At 40.9% G+C, this 18,448-nt stretch overlaps 1 protein-coding gene across 1 annotated transcript in view; it reads right to left on the bottom strand.

Annotated features, from left to right (window-relative positions):
* Positions 1-14,242: 14,242 nt before the first annotated feature.
* Positions 14,243-18,448, bottom strand: part of Csnk2a1 (casein kinase 2 alpha 1) — a 44,877-nt gene continuing 40,671 nt past the window's right edge. Inside the window, 4 exon segments of the mRNA XM_059261618.1 lie at positions 14,243-15,525; positions 15,527-15,597; positions 17,092-17,178; positions 18,125-18,273. Of these exon segments, the coding sequence (XP_059117601.1) occupies positions 15,454-15,525; positions 15,527-15,597; positions 17,092-17,178; positions 18,125-18,273 (379 nt within the window). The 3' untranslated portion in view covers positions 14,243-15,453.

The raw sequence follows: 18,448 nt of genomic DNA, 5'->3' as shown, positions 1-18,448 counted from the left end.
TATGATATAGAAATGATAGGATAAAAGGGTAGACTATTGAATCTACTTTAATCCAAAAAACAACTAATCTTACATATTTTACATTAATATGTATTTTGCTTTATTGATACAAACTTAGTTAATTTTGTTATACTGTATATATATATATTTCTACTCTTGTTTAAGATATTATGTTTATTAAACTCATTTAAAATTGTAATATATAATTAAAAATACAGAATAGTCATCTATGATAATAAAACTTATAGTCATGTTAGTTGTCTAGATATACATAGATATATTTAAATTAGGTAGGTAATCATCAAACACTTCAAAGACCTACAGAATGTGGCATTTAAAATGTTTTAAAAACTTATATTTTTCTGGACAGTAAGACACTTCTGCTCCTGGCAACACCAATTACTTCAAAGAGGATGATGGACATCGAAGAAACTCATTATGGAGTTTGCTTTCTTTGTGGCAAAAGTTAGCCACTGGGCAAAAAAGTGCCCTTGCCTCGACTGTTTGACAGGATGCTATATAAACTGGACATGCAAGACCCATAGGAAGGTGACGACTGAACTTAGCAAGATGAGATGGTCCTTCAGGTTCCTGCTCCACAGGAGACAGCCAGACATTCTGCAGGACACAGGGAGAAGCAACTGATGAACTTTGCCAATAGGCGAGACAATCCTTCAAATTTCTTGCTTCACAAAAAAGTCTGCCAGAGACTTTAGACCTGTAGCCTGAAGATAGATGCCCCAATGTTGCAGAGGAACTCTGGGTGACTGTCCAGGCAGCCAGATGTCTCTGTCATTTCTAGAATTCTGAAAGTGGCTTACAATGCACTTCTTGTTTACTTAGGTAATATTATATCCTTCTGAACTCTTTGATGGAGCTGAAGACTGGAGAGTTATAATTATAGTTTTCCTTGGTTACAATAAAAAGTAAAGTAGATATGAAACTTTAGACTCACAAAAATAGAACAGATAGAATATTTTCTTTAATTTTGGCAAATACAAATAGACTATATATTATAACTGTAATTCTTGATAACTATTTTGTTACATATAATTTCACTATGTTAAAGTTAAAAACATTCCTTTTTGATTAAACAGTAAAAAGGAAGTGCTGTGGGATGTCTTTCTGTACGCTGTGAATATGTGTGTTGCTCCCATTGGCTAATCAATAAAGCAACTTTGGCCTACAGCAAGGCAGCTTGGAGGCAGGCAGGAAATCCATGCAGAGATACAGAGAGAAGGGTGGAATGGGAGGAGAGCCATCAGTCCACTGTCCAAGGAACAACATGTAATGGGACACAGGTAAAGCCACAGAACACGTGGCGATACATAGATTAATACAAATGGGTTAAGTTATAAGAGCTAGCTAGCAAGAAACTTGAGCCATAGGCCATACAGTTTGTAATTAATATTAAGCCTGAGTGATTATTTTATAAGTGGCTGTGGAACCATAGGGCCAGGCAGAACTAGAGAAACTTTCAGCTACAGGACACATTTGTTTTGAAGGTTGGTTTGGGGGCTGGTGAGACAGCTAAACAGTTAAGAACTTCTACTGCTCTTGCAGAGAACCCAAGTTTGGTTCTCAACACCCACAAGGAGCGACTCCCAACCCAACCCTCCTCTGTGTAACTGCCCTGGCTGTCCTGGAACTCACTCTATAGACCAGGTTGGCCTCAAATTTATGGAGATCCACCTGCTTCTTCATTTCCACGTGTTGGGATTAAAGGCATGCACCACCACCACCAGACTACACAATTTAAAAGAAAGTAAATATTAAAAAAAAAAAAAAAACCATACACACGAGAAATGTTTCTTTTGGAGCCAAGACACCATATACTTCTATGCAGTTACAAGAACATTTTTAGGGTCTAGAGACCTTTCATTTTTCTACACTTATTAAAGCCATTAATTAATTCTCAGGGGTTGTGTTCCAGCAGCTCAGGTTGTTTTTTCCACAAAATGGGTTTCTTGGGTGGATCAGGTTGGTGATGCAGCTGAACAGGTTCCTTTCTCTCTGGAATCCTTTGTCTAATCATTTCCTTTGCTCACTTTAGAGCCCTAGTGTAGATGGAGTTTTCCTGTCTGGCCCACAGTCAGGACAAATCTCTCTCACCTGCCAGTCCCACAGCCTCAGACCCGACCAAGTAAACACAGAGACTTATATTGGTTACAAACTGTATGGCCGTGGCAGGCTTCTTGCTAACTGTTCTTACAGCTTAAATTAATCCATTTCCATTAATCTATACCTTGCCACATGGCTCATGGCTTACCGGCATCTTCACATGCTGTTTGTCATCGTGGCGGCTGGCAGTGTCTCTCTGACTCAGCCTTCCACTTCCCAGCTTTATTCTCCTCCTTGTCCCGCCCATACTTCCTGCCTAGCCAATGGCCAATCAGTGTTTTATTTATTGACTAATCAGCAACACATGTGACATACAGAACATCCCAGAGCACCCTAGAATGCTTAATACACTCAATAGACACACATTCTCTCAGAAAATATTTGTTGTTTGCAACAATGCCAACAGGCAACACTGCAAACTCCCAGTTTTCCCCCAGTGACATTTTAAGGCCATTCTTTTTTGAACAGGACCCATTCCAATGTTTTCTAAGGGTCCTAGAGACCATGTATCAGGTGTCCTTTTGTGTTTGTTAATTTGTTGAATTGCTAGAGATAGGTTCTGGCCAAAAGGGAATGAAGTTGGTTGGTTATTTATTTACTTCTTTTGTGTGTAGAGGAAGAATTCAGGGCCTTGCCCAAGCTAGGCAAGTGTTCTACCACTGAGCTCTGCTCAGGGCCCTCATGAAGTCTTTTACATGTGTTAATATAAGTTTAAGATTACAACTTAAAAATCACAAGTCCAAATTATTTAAATTCACATTTGTCACTGAAACGTAAGTATAATCTGCTAATGGCCAGGCATGATAGCACAAGCCTTTAACCCTAACACTCTCGAAGTAGAAGCAAGTAGATCTCTGAGTTCTAGGTCAACCAGGGCCACATGGTTTAACTGTCAAATAATAATTTTTTTTTTGGGGGGGGGGTGGAGAAATGGCTCAGCAGTACTTAATTGTTGCTTTTGCAGAGGATTCAATTCCCAGCATCTACACGTGGCTCATAACTGTCTAACTCCAGTTCCAGAGTATCTGATGCTCTCTTTTGGATTCCAAGTATGCATGCGGTATACGTACATAATGCAAGCAAAATATTCACACTCAAAATACTTTTATTACATATATTTACTTAGTGTGAATGTGTGTGGGCGTGGGAATGCCGTAGTGTGCAGAGGCCAGGGGACAACTTGGGTCGGTTCTCTCCTGTCACATGCGTCCTGGGACTCAAATCCAACTCAGGCTGTTAGACTTGCTTGTAAGCACTTTCACCCACTGAGCCATTCCTCCACCTGTTTTTCTTAAATTTGGAGACATCCTGGCCTTGAACTAGCTGCTAACTGAAGTTAACTTTGAACTTCTGTTCCTCCTGAGTGCTGGAATTACAAGCATTACTACCATGCCCAGTTTAAGGGGTGCTAGGACTTAAAACTCAGGACTTCATGCATGCTAGAAAAGCACTGTACCAACTGAACTACATCTCTAGCCCTAAAATTATATAAAACTTCCTAAGAATCTAAAGTATTACACTTACGTAGGTTCCATAATGCAAGGATATTAACACCCAGGGACTGAAGATGTAGCTCAGTGCTACATACCGAGGCCCTAGATTTGATTATCTCTATTGCAAATAAATAAATGCTAACACTGGAAGTTCAGTCTGACTCATCTTATCTAAATCATCACCGAGGATAATAGATGCTTTGTACTCACAGGGAATTAAGTCATCCCAGTGGGAAATTCGGAGAATGAGGTCATCCTACTTGGGACTAACCTGCTTAAGCAATTTGGGTCATAGCATTTATGACTGTGCTGGTCAGTGAGCCCGCCAATTCTGGATTCCTGCCTTCAGTGGCGATCTGTTAGTGATTCCTCTCTCACCTAGCACCGTAACGGGAGGGCCAAACTTTGTGGTCATTCCGAGGTTAAAGTCAACTCTCTACCACTGTAAAACAAGGCAATGTCTGACTCTCATGACAAAGGGAAAGATGGTAAAGTTCAAGTAAAGGAGAAGTTGCTTAGTGACTGACTGTTACATAGCTATTTCCTCCCAAAGTAGAACATTCCCTCCTGGAGAGAGGATTCTTAAAATTCAGGGAGGGCTGAGGACCGTTCTGTGGGTAAAAGCACTTGCCATCATTTACTAAACCAGGAAAGAAATGTATTTCAGCAATTTAAATATGATCTGCCTAGCGGTATCTATGCATAAACTTATTCTCTGTCTCAATCTTTTAGTATTTTTATATTTATCCCTTTATGTGTATTTGCCTGCATGTTTATGTGCACCACATGTGTACAGGAGCCCTCATAAGCCAGAAGAGGGTTCTGAAGCCATAGAACTGGAGGTTGTGAATTGTCACATGGGTGCTGGGAACCAACCTGCTCCTCTGCAGGAGCAGTGAGTGCTCTTAACCACTGAGACATCTTTTCAACTCCTAGTATGTATTTATTGAGACAAGGTCTCACTCTGTAGCCCTGTTTTGCCTGCCTCTGCCTCCCAAGTTCTGGAATTATAGGGATTTGCCACTAAATCTGGCTTGTTACTGTGTGTTGGGTGTGTGGGCACATGCATATAGAGATCAGATGATAATATGTAAAGCTGGTTCTCTCCTCCCTTCATGTGGATCCAGGGGATCAAACTCTGGCTGTTAGCCTTGCACAAAATGCACTTAACAGGGTGGACCATCTCAGTGCCCTTATTCTCTTTCTTTTTTAAACTCAGAATCTGATAATTCTATTTCTTTGTGGATATGCATGTCAGACAGCAGGTGGAGCTAGTTCTTTCCGCCTTGAGTCCTGGGGATAGGACTCAATTTTGTCAATAGGTGTGCCTTTAACCTGCTGAGTCACCTTACCTGTCTACAGGAAAACCTGATGTCCTGGTAGGTATGAACTGGGTGGGTGGAGTTTATAACCATTGAGTTACACTCCCACCCTGTCTCTACACCTTTGCATGTTGATTTTTTCAATTGCTCTATCATATCACCCTTTAGTTCATTATTTATTAGCTCCAGCATGTGACATCAGTCTAACTGTGCAAGATTGCTTCTTGGAAGTGCACCACATATCTACTGTCTAAAGTGTTAGTAGAAGTTGGGTATCTCACGCAGGACAGCAGCAATTCAAAGATAAGGGTTTTCAGGCATGGAATTAGGCATGCCTTTCCTTCTGCTTGGCCTTTACTGCAGCAGCTGAGTTGGGCCAGGTCAGTTTATTGTTGCTGAGGTCAAACTACATGCACAAGCTTCAAATTCTTCTGCCATTGTTTGTTGACTTGGCGTGCAGAGTGATTTTTCTCTTATTGTGCTCTTGTCTTCCATTGGTATCTTCCTCAGAGGCTTTCTATGCCCTTGTCCTTCTCAGTACTGCTATTAGTACATATCATTCAATGCTCATTCGCTTAGCACAGATAGATAGGGTCTAGAGCACTAAGGCCACCTGTCTTCTTCAGGCACTGTGTCCCTGGGACTTGAGGTGTGGCTTCCTTAGTGCTCCTGCTCCGCTGTGGCTGCAGTTCTAGACCCAGGACACATTTGTCCTTACTGAGGGGTGGTTTTTGTTTTCTTCCAGTTGAGTGAGTACTTGGTACCCTACCTTCCCATTTTGGGCTTTTGTGTGGTAGGAGACAAAGGAGAGTGACTTTCTCTCTCACAGTAGTTGCTGTTTCCTTCTAACCGACTTTTAAAGAGACATTCTGGTTTTGGTGTGGTTGTAATGAAAACATCAACAGAGTCTGGGTAAGCCTTGCCGTGCCAGGGCCCATCTTTCACCTGTATTCACTTTAGCTGTCAATCTCTGGCTATCTCTGCTTCTACATCATGCTTGTCTCTCTTTACCTTTGACCATTGCTCTCCATACAACTTCTCATGTGCCTGTCTCTCAGACATATTACCCAAGTCCCAGAAGAGAAAGCTGGTCATCTCTCCCACCCTTCAAGTGGGGCACTGTCTACAAGAAGGGGGAATATATTGGAAGATAGCAGAAACTGTGTGCAACTGGGAAACTTTGATAAGCTTTGAAGCAAAAATCAAGACTTGTTTCTCAATGAGTTCTCTGACTAGAAAGTTTAGGACCAATCTGGAATCAAGAGAAATAGGATGGCATAAGAGTGTTAATTGTGATAACTGAGGCACCAGGATGGTGGCCTGCACAAGGAATTTGGCAGTTGGAATGGTAGAAAAGAATGTATTCAAAATAAATATCCATTTATTAAAATTTAGTTTATGTTTTAACCAGAGCAATACAGTGTAACAAGTACATAGTTCTATTATGTTAACAATAAAAAATATCAAAACATGCATAAAGAACTGTTTTTCAATTTTAGCTATTATTTACTTCTCATAAAAAGTGTTGAGTGCTTCTAAACTGCTTACCTTGTTACAGACGCTACTACACCCACACTTCCCATCATGAATTCTTTATTGTAACATTCTAATTTTGGTCAGACCAATCTTCACTATCTCCATGACGGCTGCAAATTCTCCTCACAGCTGACCAGGTGATGGATTTATCTTAACTCCCCCCCATTCTCCTAGAGTTGGTTCATTTTTGGATTTCTTTTGGGTTTTCCATTTTATTTTTAAAATCTTTAAACATTTGAACCCCTTACAATTTTGCCAATCATAATGTACTGTTTAACTAAAAGTAAAAACACTTGTAACCACTTCCCCCAAAACACAACACTCCTAGACTGCAGAAGCTCTCTGTGCAGCAGGACTTCATGTTGTTCTGGACAGGAAGCCTCAAACTTGCAACTGATTTCAATTGTTGGAAAACAAGAATTATGTCAGGTGTGGAGGCTCACACTTGTAATCCTTGCATTCAGGAGGCTGATGCAAGATTGCTGCAAGGGCTAAAACCCTGTCAAAAAAACCTCACAAACAAAAGGCTAGAGATGGTTCAATAGTCAAAGAGCTCTCATACTGCTCTTCTAGAGGACCTGAGTTCAATTTCTAGTACCCACGTTGGGTGGCTCACAACCCCCTGCAGAACCAGCTCAAGAGGACCCAATGGCTCTGTAGGCACCCACATTCATGTGCACATATCCACACATGTAATTAAAAACAAACCTTTTTTAAACAAACTAAAAGCACAAGGATTTCTCTGATAAAGACATATATAATGGTCCTCTGTAATTGTGAGTTCTATACCCACTCAATGGAGAATTAAAAATCTCCTAAAATAAAAATATTAGTTCTGGATTGAACAAGGACTTCTGTCATCTTCCCCTAAATAAGAGTACAATAACTATCCACATAACATTTACATTGTATTTAGACATTATACAGATGTGACATACAAGTATGTGGGAAATGTATGAGATTAACTGCAAGGCCATTCTACAGAAGGAACTCAAGGCTAGGTAGGTAGATTCTGGTGGTGGTGGTGGGTGCATTCTAGAATCAATCCTTCATGGATACAAAGGGATGACTATAGATGGAACTTATGTATGATTTCGGATACTTCAATGAGTAAAACAGCTCACTCTTCAGTGAGTGATCAGCAGTTAGACAGCCTTCAGTTTCTGCTGAGATAGCATGATTGATTGTGTTACTAGTCTCAGTTCTTCACTGTCTTATAAGACTATATAGTGTGTCCTTTGCCATATTATTTCCAACAGTTCTCTCAACATGAGGTGTATACGTCCTTGTCTCACCGACGATGGGCTTGACGACTTGTGGCCAACAGGGTGTCACATACCTGTGTGACTTCATCTGGCCTCTGTGCTTCGGCAGTCCACCATGGATAACATGTCCCGGGCAGCTAGTTTCAGCATATGACTCAGAAGGAACCACCTGGAACAAACGTGAATCTGATCCAAATGGAGATGCCCAATCCAGCAGAGGCTAAACCTGAAGCACAGCTGCTTGGCTGAACCTAGTCTAGACCAACTGCCCTACAAGTCTATGTGGATTCCAGACTATAAAGCGGGAGCAAAAACAAAAGCGAGTTCGATGACAAAGCAGCGCTCAGGGACTCCTTAAAAGCACAGCTGTACACATCACTCAGGAAACAGAAGCCATGAATAGTTCTGATCCTTATAGTTCAGGGCTTTTTCCTGGTAGGGTTTCCTGTGCTATTGTAAACCCATTTTCCAGAGGCAATTATGGTTAATAGTTTGTTTTCTTCCAGATGTTTCCACAGAGGCAGCCTCTACAAGCATCAGGGGACTGTTTCAGTTTCTACCTGGAAAGGCACTCTGAGGCTCATTTGTATCTAGTTTTCAGTATGTCCTTATTCTCCAGTATAGATTCTAACTTCCCTTGAAAAGTGGGAATGTCCCTTTCTTTAATCTGGCCTTCCATTTTAAAGTCAATTGTGGTGTCTGTATGCATCTGTAGTAAAAGTGAGTACCTACACAAATTAGTTCCTTCTATAATGTTGACTGGAAATCTTTAATTTTCATACATAATTAATTAACTGATTATTTTATTGCAGTGCTAGAGAGAGAATCCAGAGCCTTACGCATGCTAGGCTTTGAGCTACAATCCCCAATTTTTTTCTAAGAAATTAAAAAACAGACAGGTTGGAATTATTCCACATATATGACCTTGATTCTCACTTTCCTATTTGATATTTCTACACAGCTTGCATCTAGGCTCTTGCTCCAAACTGTTTAGCATAGGCCCACACTCATGAACACCAACATTTTTGTTGAATGATATCTTATATAGAAATAAAGTCAGGCCAGATGTACACCCGTAAGCTCAGCACTGGAAAGTTGAGAAAGGATTATAGGCAAGCTCAAGGTCTGTCTGAGCTACATATTAAGTTCCAGGCCAACCTGGGCTACAGTATGAGGCCTTATCTCAAAAACTAAAGCAAAAATAAATGTTTAAAAATATATAAACTTTGGGAAGACAGTCAAAGCAGGAGAGAAAGATGAACCTCTGCTGGGGAGCAGGGAAAGGAATGGATATGAATATACAGAATGGGATGTGAAGAGGAAGGGGAGGGGATCAACACCAGCACTGTGTGAATATATATCACTGTGATTGGTTTAATAAAGAAACTGACTGGCTAATAGCTGGACAGGATAAGGTTAGGAGGGAGAACCAGACTAAGGACACTGGGAAGAAGAAGGACAGAGTCATAAATCGCCAGCCAGACATGCGGAGAAACAGGAGGTTCAAGATGAAAGAGAGGTAACATCATGTGGCAGAGTGTAGATTAATATAAATGAGTTAATTTAAAATATTAAGAGTTAGCTAGTAATAAGCCTGAGCTATTGTCAGAGCATTTATAATTAATATTAAGTCTCTGTGTCTGTTATTTGGGAACTGGTGTACAGGAAAGAAAAGTCCTCCTACAAGCACCTGGGAGGTAGAAACAGGAAGATCATGAGTTCAAGGTTACTTCAGCTACATAATGAGTTCTAGGCCAGCCTGGACTGACTACATGAGACACTCTGAGGGGTTTAGGCCTTTGGAAGTTCAACAACCACTTTCCAGGTTTCTTCTACAAGTATTTTATGGCTGAGAATCAGAGTGGTTTAGAAAGCTGTGGTTCCCCTTTCCCCTTCTTTTCCTTAGAGCCAAGACAATTCTGGTCAAAGCAAGAGAAGCAAAAATGCTGCTGACTGCGAAATCCTCAATTCCTGCAACCACTCCTGTAAGAAATGGACTAGCCATCCTGGAAGAGCCTATATGAAGGGCACAGGGCAGGGCTAGTTCATGGTGGTCAAGAAGAACCCACTGACTATGGCCAGAGTGACAGAAGATCAAAGAGAAGAGTGGACTAGCAAACGGTGGTGCTAGGTTTTGAGGAAAATCAGAAAGCTGGATGATTTGGTGGAAGCCTGCCTCGCTTAAATAATACTTTTTCTTTTCTAGCAAAGATGTTGTTTCCACCTTCTGAAAACTAAGCTTTTCATATGCACAGACCTACAGCCTTCCAATAGATGCCTTATTATACATAACTGTACAGCTACATAGTAAAGTAAGAAGCCATCATCTGCTCCAAGTCTACTACAGCCAAAAACTTCAGTGAGCACTTACACTTAGCATCTAATCTGAACATAGGAGTTATGCAACAGGTATTTTTACTTCTGTCTTAATAGATGAAGAAAATATTGGGAATCCTGGGACAAAAAGTGGTTATGACCAGGGAGGGTAAACAAAGGCTCCATCCCCATGCAACGAAGACTCAATTTGGGTGGCTGCCCTTCTCTGGATCTTTAGTTTTCTTTAAATCTTGGTACATATTGGTAATGTCTTACAATAATAATTTAAATTACTTATGAAGATTCAGAGAGGTTAAATAACTAACCCCCAACTCACAGAGCCAGACAGAACTCGGTTTAAAAGCAGATCATCTGCAGTTCTGCTAGGTTACTTCTTGGAACTGGTTAACTTTCTCACAGTGTCAAAGAAAGACACAAATTCTATCAATTATTTGCCTACATTAAGATGGGCTTCCAGAACCAGAATACCTTGTGATACTCTCTATGTATCCATCTTATTTGGAGAACAGTTTGCATTTTATATTATTATATAAAGGAATTAAAAAATGATTTCTGAGCTGGGCGGTGGTGGCACACGCCTTTAATCCCAAGGCAGAGGCAGATGGTCAGCCTGGTCTATAGAGCAAGTTCCAGGATAGCCAGAGCTACACAGAGCACAGAGAAACCATGTTTCAAAAAACAGAAATGAAACAAAAGGTTTCTGAGCCAGGTGTGGCAGTGCTCAACTTTAATCCTAGCACACAGGCAGAAGGTAGATCTGTTAGTTCAAGGCCAGCCTGGTCGACATAACAGTTCCAGACAGCCAGAACTAGAGACCCTGCCCCCACCCCTCCAACCAAACAAAACAAAAACAAAACCAAATTTCTGTATTTAAATCTTCTAAATTGGTTGTGATTATTGCTTAGTCTCATCCATTTATTTACTAGGGCTCATTAAACATTTTCTTGTTCTACTGATCCAGTCTGGTCTATGGCTTATAATTACAGCTACAAAGCAAGGACAAGGTTCTGAGATGCACCTTGTCATGATACTTCCATTTCTTACATGTGTGGAGGGGAGAGAAGGATGGTAGGAGACCAAGGAACCAGTCATTTAGTAAACACCATGTTATTCCATTCAACCCTCCTCAATCCTACATTTTAGTAAGACAAACAAGGTCACCAGGGAGCTGACTTGCACGTGGGACGGACAATTAAATCAATAAAATAATACAAGGAAGGTTCACGTGGCAAGTGAAAGAAAGGAAAACAGTAGAAACAAGGAAAGGAAATGCCACAGGAATGAGACATAAGGATCCAAGTTTTCAGACCTGATTTTTGAGGACGGAAGTGAGTGTCACCCCAAATACTTCTGGTTAATTTAACTTCTTCCTCAACCAAGAAATGGATCTATGCTGGGTACTGTGGCGCATGCCTTTAATCCCGGCACTAAGAAGGCAGAGGTAGGCAGATCTCTGAGTTCAAGGCCAGTCTGGTCTATAAAGTGAGTTCCAGAACAACCAGGACTGTTATACAGAGAAACCGTCTTGAAAGAACAAGGAGAGAAATGGTCCTAGAAGTCAGCCAGCCTCTTTAGCACACATCACCCACAACCAGGGACTAAAACTACAACACTAAGGAGAAAAACACCAGCATGAAGGCAGGCAAGGACCTACAACTATGAAGAACCACTCAAACCTGCTGGGGGAAATTTGTAGTGACAACAAAACTACATTTTTTAGGATTGGCTCAAATGACCAATTTAAATTATATTACATGATAGTTTCTTGTATCTAAACCTAGCTTCTCAATCCACAATAATCTCAACTCCAACAAGTGGGAGCTGTAAAATGCTATGCAGTGAACATTTAAGGCAGAGGAGAAATTCAGGATACCAGCACTCTCCAGTTCTTACACCTATGATTAAGTGAGAAGCATATGGGTTCTGCTGTTTGTGAGGACTTTACTGGCACTGAGAAGTCAGTTACCTGTTCCATACTTTGTCAGCCCTTTATGGCAGCTTGTATTTAAGCTGCCTAGTATGTTCCCACAAGTTCACCAGCACACCCACACACAGCCCAAGTCTCTAAGACTGTAAAACAACCTCCATAGCTGGACTATCTTCAAGGTTGACTGTCCACAGGGATTATACACAGTTCATCAACATTTACCCCCTTGAAACAAACTGTTTCCACAGGCCTTTTTAAATCAAGTACCACTCAGAAGTTCTAATCCTTAAAACATATAGAGGGCCCGAAGAGGGAAGGGCCTCTTTCAAACTGTTCTGTGAACTGCTGACAAAGTGAACAGCAAGCACTAACCAGAGGGATTGGATAAGTGCCAGACCCCTGACACAAATACATTCTCACTGCATCCCCGAGAACAGTGGTCCCATCTAACAGATGAGACTAACTAACAAGTTATGTGAATGTGCCTAGTAACTACGTGTGAGACAGGGACATAAATGAGATAGAACCGTCATGCTCCCTTCCACTGTACTTCAATGCCAAAAATCTCAGACTTCAAAGTTCTCACCAATATCCATTTCTCCCTCCTAATTTCTCCACCAACCCAGTATTAAGTTCAAATCACACAAAAACTAAGCCATCCCTTATCACACACGGTGTCGGTTGGAGAAGCATATTGCTCAGGCTGCAGGGACATTTCATTTATTTAAATGTTTTTTATTAAAAAAAAAAAATTAAAGACCTTCATGGCACAACTTCTTCCCAGCACAGTTATGTCTTAGTCATACCAATTACAATACAATTACAACCAATAAATCAAAGAGAGGAATTCTGACTTTAAACTTAAAGGGGGAAGGGCACACTTCAAAACAAAGTTAAAATATACTTTCAGAATAACTGCCAACACAGCTGTTATATATTGGCATCTATTTCCCGCCATCTAAGCAATGCAGACACAGGAAGTGCTGAGAAATAGTGTCCCAATACAAGGTGTACAGATGAGGTAATTTACAACACAGAAGTTGTTACTCTGTAAACCCTGACCCACCCTACCCACCCCCGCCGAACCAGGTCTTTTAAAACTCTGCACATTTCTGCAGTGACTCCCTGTCTCTTTTACATTTCTATTTATTTTAAAAGGCTCTCAGGTGCACTTCAGAGTCCTCTGCATTCACCGTCAGCTCTTGTACTAGGTGTGATGAGTGTGAGGAGGCCTAGGCATCTGCAGTTAGCCACACCAGCCTCCAACACACCTAGACTTCTGAGCTGTGAATAGGGTGTGGAATCCTGATCTACAACCTTCCTCTCCACCTCACAAGAAAGAATTCAGTCTAAGTGTCTTGTTCAAATCACGATCCAGTGCAAACATAATCACAAACCGCATCTCTAGCACACCTGGTGCTTTCGGCTCTGCACAAATCCAACATGGTAACCCTCACAGCACGCTAGGGCAAACAAGAATCAAGTACAATAAATAGTCACTGCAAGTGGCCAAAATTAGAAAAATCACTCTGCAGTCAGAACATTTTCTTTTAGCTCTTCCTAAGGTTGAGAAAGGTTAAGAAAGGCATTAGCGTCCTCTACTTTATCATTACATTCGCTAAAGCCACCACCTTGATACAGTCACTAAAGCCAAGATGGGTTACAAAGTTAGGTAAGTTAATTAAATTCAACTCCCCAAACAATTATGTTTTATCTATAATGCCAGGTGAGAAAGGCTTATGAGTCTATAAAGGTAGGAGAATGGGGAACTAAGATTTTAGGCCTTAAAACATGTTGGAAGATTTTTTTCCTAGTCCCCATAGGCAGCTACTGTAATGAAACAGGAGAAAATACAGAGCTGATGTTTTGCTATTGTGCTTAAAAAACTAGGCTTCCTCAGTGAAGCACCTGATAAAACTTAGGTGGCTGGATTACAGTGGAAAGTCCACTTTATACACACACACAAACACACAAACTGGCGACTTGTCCTATCCCCAATCCCTGCAATGCTGAGACACAGAATGAGTTTTATGGCAAAGGATCCTTAATCCCCAGAGACGCTTTGGCTTGTGGTGCTTTTTTTTAAGGCCTCTCTGCCCTGCCCAGTACCATGGGTCGAATGAGGGGTGTATAAAAATGAGGGCCTTGGGAAGCCTCCATGGTATGGGCTGTAGTCCCTTCAGGTTTGAATGTGAGACACCCACCCAGAGAGACCTTTACACAGGGAACTTAAATCTAACCTTGATAAATAAAACCAAACGTTTATTTACACCAAAGAATTCCAACACTGGATCTTTCACATATGAAGGACAAAGTATTATATATATACACACAGCGAGGGATGGCAGCAGGGCCATAACAAGAGAACTGATAGTTTCCCACAATTACAGGTCTACCATTTCTGGCTCACTGAAGACAGTGGCTCTGCTCCTGCCTCAGATACAATTACAACTCTGAGAGCAGTCTCCTCACTAGATGGCATGTGAAGAAAGGGGAGGGTAGGAGAAAAAAGTACAACGCTTAAAATGAACCCAGTGTGGCCACATCACCCGTTAGCTCTTAAGAGTGCTAGCGTGAAACTTTATGGACAGTATTTCTTTTTTAAAAAGCAATAAATTACGCCCAGTAACTAACTGACTTCAAAATGGCCAAGTCAAAGAAAACTGAAAAAGATTCTGCCTTCCCTCTCCTACCAGCTATGAAGCACAGTATGTCAGGAGATGAAAAGGGAAAGACCAAAACAAGAGCCCGGGAGGGAAAGTATGACAGATTCAAACTAAACTAAAATTAAAATGATTTAGGGTTAGGTCAGTAAGACATGATTCATTCAGAAAAGAAGCTTCAGGATCTGTCTGCAAGTCGGGTGACTTAACATCTTGATGTAACTAAGACAGATCCACCTCCACCAGTGCTGGAGTAACCCATGGACGAGTCCTGGAGAAAGGTGATGGAGTGACCAGCAGAGCAGTGTTCAGGATGGACTGGGTCCTCCCTGCCTCTTTCCTTCCCACCTCCCTTGATAAGCTACATTTTATAATCTCTGGGGAAGAGCATGAGATCCAGTCCCCAAGAGTGTAGTAATGTGGGGAGAGCAATGTGGGAAGGGGAAGAAATCTCCACCCAAATGCAGCAGCTGGGACTGAGGCCAGTTTATCTTTGTTCTTTAGTGGTGATGAACTGAATTTGGAAGGGGAGAAAAAATTTTGTCCATGAAATATTCCACCTGCAGGTAATTTTTCAGGGAATCCCCTGAGTTATGAAAAGTCCAAGTTTTTTTTTAAAAAAAAAAAAAAAAAAGGAAAAAAAAGAAAATCAGCCTATTATAATTTTTTTTATGACTCAACTACTAAATCCACAAGCAACGGTTCAGACACGGTGCTTCTGAAGAGTTCTCACCCCTCCCAACCAGGCGCAAGCTGCATCAAGGAGAGGGTGGACTTCCCCACCTCTGCTTAGGCATCAGGAGATAGATGGGGGTCATTACTGCTGAGCGCCAGCGGCAGCTGGAACAGGCATCCCAAGGGAGTTGGCAGCAGCAATCACTGGTGAGCCTGCCAGAGGTCCAAGGGGTGAAGGGGTTGGCACTGAAGAGATCCCTGAAAGAACAGCCAACAGTAAGCCAGAGACACCAAGCGCACCAATCGTAGCCAACAAACGTTCCATAAAACTTTCCCAAAAGTTAACACAACATTCTTTCTTCATGACCTCTTGGCTACATTTTTTGGCATACTTCAAAGTTTAATCTGTACAAATCCAAGTTAAAACAACATGCCCTAATCAATGAATTTAGCAGGCAGCTGACAATTACACACAGATACCATCGGCAGCCTGTCTAGAAGCTCTCTGCTCTGCATCCCATCTTCTCATAGGATGACCTCTGCCCAGACGTGTGGTGAGCAGGCATTTGAAATGTGGCTACAAGGACTGGGGACTCAATACTACTGTTACTCAGTTTTCATTAATAGCTGTGTGGGCAGTTTCTGCCACACTGAACAGGACAGGACTTCAGCCAACTGTCAATCTACAATGGTCACTTAGTGGAAAAAGGCGAATTCTTGACTAAACTATGACTATGATTTGGAATCTATTTCCATTTGGTTTCTTCTCCATTTCTATCACAATTACATGTCAGCTTGCCCTCAATTAGCCAGTTCTGCCCCCTATCTGGGGAGGATGTGTTCCAAGGCCCCAGGATGCCTGAAACCATGCAGAGTACCCAACATTATATATATATATATATACACACACACACACACACACACTGTTTTTTCTATATACATATATGTATAATAAAGATTAGTTTATAAACTAGGCACAGTCGTAAAATAATTTCACAAAAACTCTAACAAAAGTTATATGAGTATGTTTTCTCTTGATAGATTCCAGACAAATTGTATTTTTAAATCATGAGTAAGTAAAATTATGAATACAGATTTCTGTACATGGTTCAAAATACAAAAGGCTTAAAGGAATATATAGTAAAAAATATATAGTAAAAAATCCTCAAGCCTTACAAGACCCTGTTTTAAAAAAGCAATTATAACAAACAAACATATACATTTCTTTGTTCTTCATGATTTGTTGGGAATTCAAGTCTCTGCAAGAAATTTTCTGTAGGGATACTGGAGTTTTGAAGTTGCTATCCTACTTACTACAAGTATATCCAGAGTATCTAGCAGCACAGATTATATATACTCGGTGACCAATTTTTGATCCCCAGCACCCACGTAAAAATCTGCATGTAGGGGTGCATGTTGCAAATCTAGGGTTGGGGAAGATAGATCCTTGGGGCTGTCTGGCCAGTTAATTGGTGGGTCCCAGGGAGAAAACCTGTGTTATGGTGCACATGCATACACTCAGGTAAACACACTCTTAACAACAAACAAAGTGGATTGCTCCCCAACAACCACTGCTGAGTCTGACATCTGGCTTCCACGCAATGCATGTCAATGTTCTTAGACCTACCCATGTCGACCATTTTATAGAGAAGAAAAGGTATACAAGAAAAGCACAAAGAAGGAACTGAAATTAACTAAGAACAGTAACTTTCCTCTAAATTTTCTAAAAAGAGAATTTACCAGTCAACCAACCTGACATCATATTGGCGCTGCTGACAGGTGTACTGCCCCCTGGCATGTTAGATGAACTCATTCGAGCCTGGTCCTTCACAACAGTGTCTAGAAAACAGGCAATAAGGTTATGTTCTCTTCTGCTTGATGTACTAAACTAGTTGGGAAGAAATAAGAGTGGCTACCTTCAATCTTTACCTTTAATTTATACTCTTTATTACTCCTAGAACATAAAGTGGCAACTACTTTCACTATGAAGCCAATAAAAAGTGCATAATAAACAACTGGACTGTAGACCTGTGGTTAAAAACCAAGTCTGAATACAATGGTAGGATGGTAAGTAAATATCCATTATAGAGCTAAATTCAAAATGAAGATAGTTAAATGAATATTTAATGGAGATAATACAATCTAACCTGGCCAAGATAACAATTCATAATCATTCAACTGGTCCACCAGAGGAGGAGACTGAGTGGGCCAAAGCTATTTGCTGTGTAGCTTAGTGTTGTAAGCACAGACTTTACTCTTCATACCAATCAGCATACGGTTTTAGTTATAGGGACTTGGCAACAGGGTACCAGACTAATTGGAAAACCATTGCACTATTCTTTAGGGAACAATCCAATGTTGAAACAAATAGCACGGTGAGTCTAGAGTGGATGTTAATATCATTTCACTCACAAAAGCATATCTGGCTATATACCCACCCATAAACCTTAAAGGTTTATACAATAGTTAAGACTTGTAAACCTCACTGGCTCTCTCCAACAAATGAAACAAGTCAACATCTATTATATTCAACCAGGTCAAACCAGCCAATGGGAAATAGTAGAAAAATAAATGTCTATAGACAAGAATCTTTGCAACAATTTCTTTTTGTTTTGTTTTGTTTTTTTTTTTTTTTTTGGATAGATTCTTACTTTATAACCCAGCCTGGATTGGAATTTACTATGTAGTCCAATCTGACTTGGAACTTGTGGTGAACCTCTTACATAAATTCTCCTCTGCCTCATTTAGTCTGCTGGGCAGTGAAAGGCTACACAAGTGGACTCACAGAAGTAAGGATGCTCCATGGCCTCTCTTGCAGTGAGCCGTGACTGGTGGTCATATCGTAGGAGCTTGTCCAGAAAATCCAAGGCCTCAGGGCTAACAAGGTGCTGGTTTTCACTGTGGACGAAGCGTTCCCATCGCTTACGAGAGTGTCTGTAAGGCAAAATTAGAAATGAGAAATGGGACATAGGGTACAGAACCTAACAAAAGCAAAGAGGGATAAAATCCAAAGAACAGTCTTGTATCACTACTATACCACAGAGACAACTGTGGGGATAACACCCACAGACAGACAGAAGGTAACTGGTAACTGGAAATGAGTGTTGCA

The sequence above is a fragment of the Peromyscus eremicus genome, chromosome 4, assembly GCF_949786415.1.
Source record: "Peromyscus eremicus chromosome 4, PerEre_H2_v1, whole genome shotgun sequence".
Taxonomy (NCBI): Eukaryota; Metazoa; Chordata; class Mammalia; order Rodentia; family Cricetidae; genus Peromyscus; species Peromyscus eremicus.
Note: the sequence above shows the minus strand (reverse complement) of the source record. Positions and strands in the feature narration are given on the sequence as shown.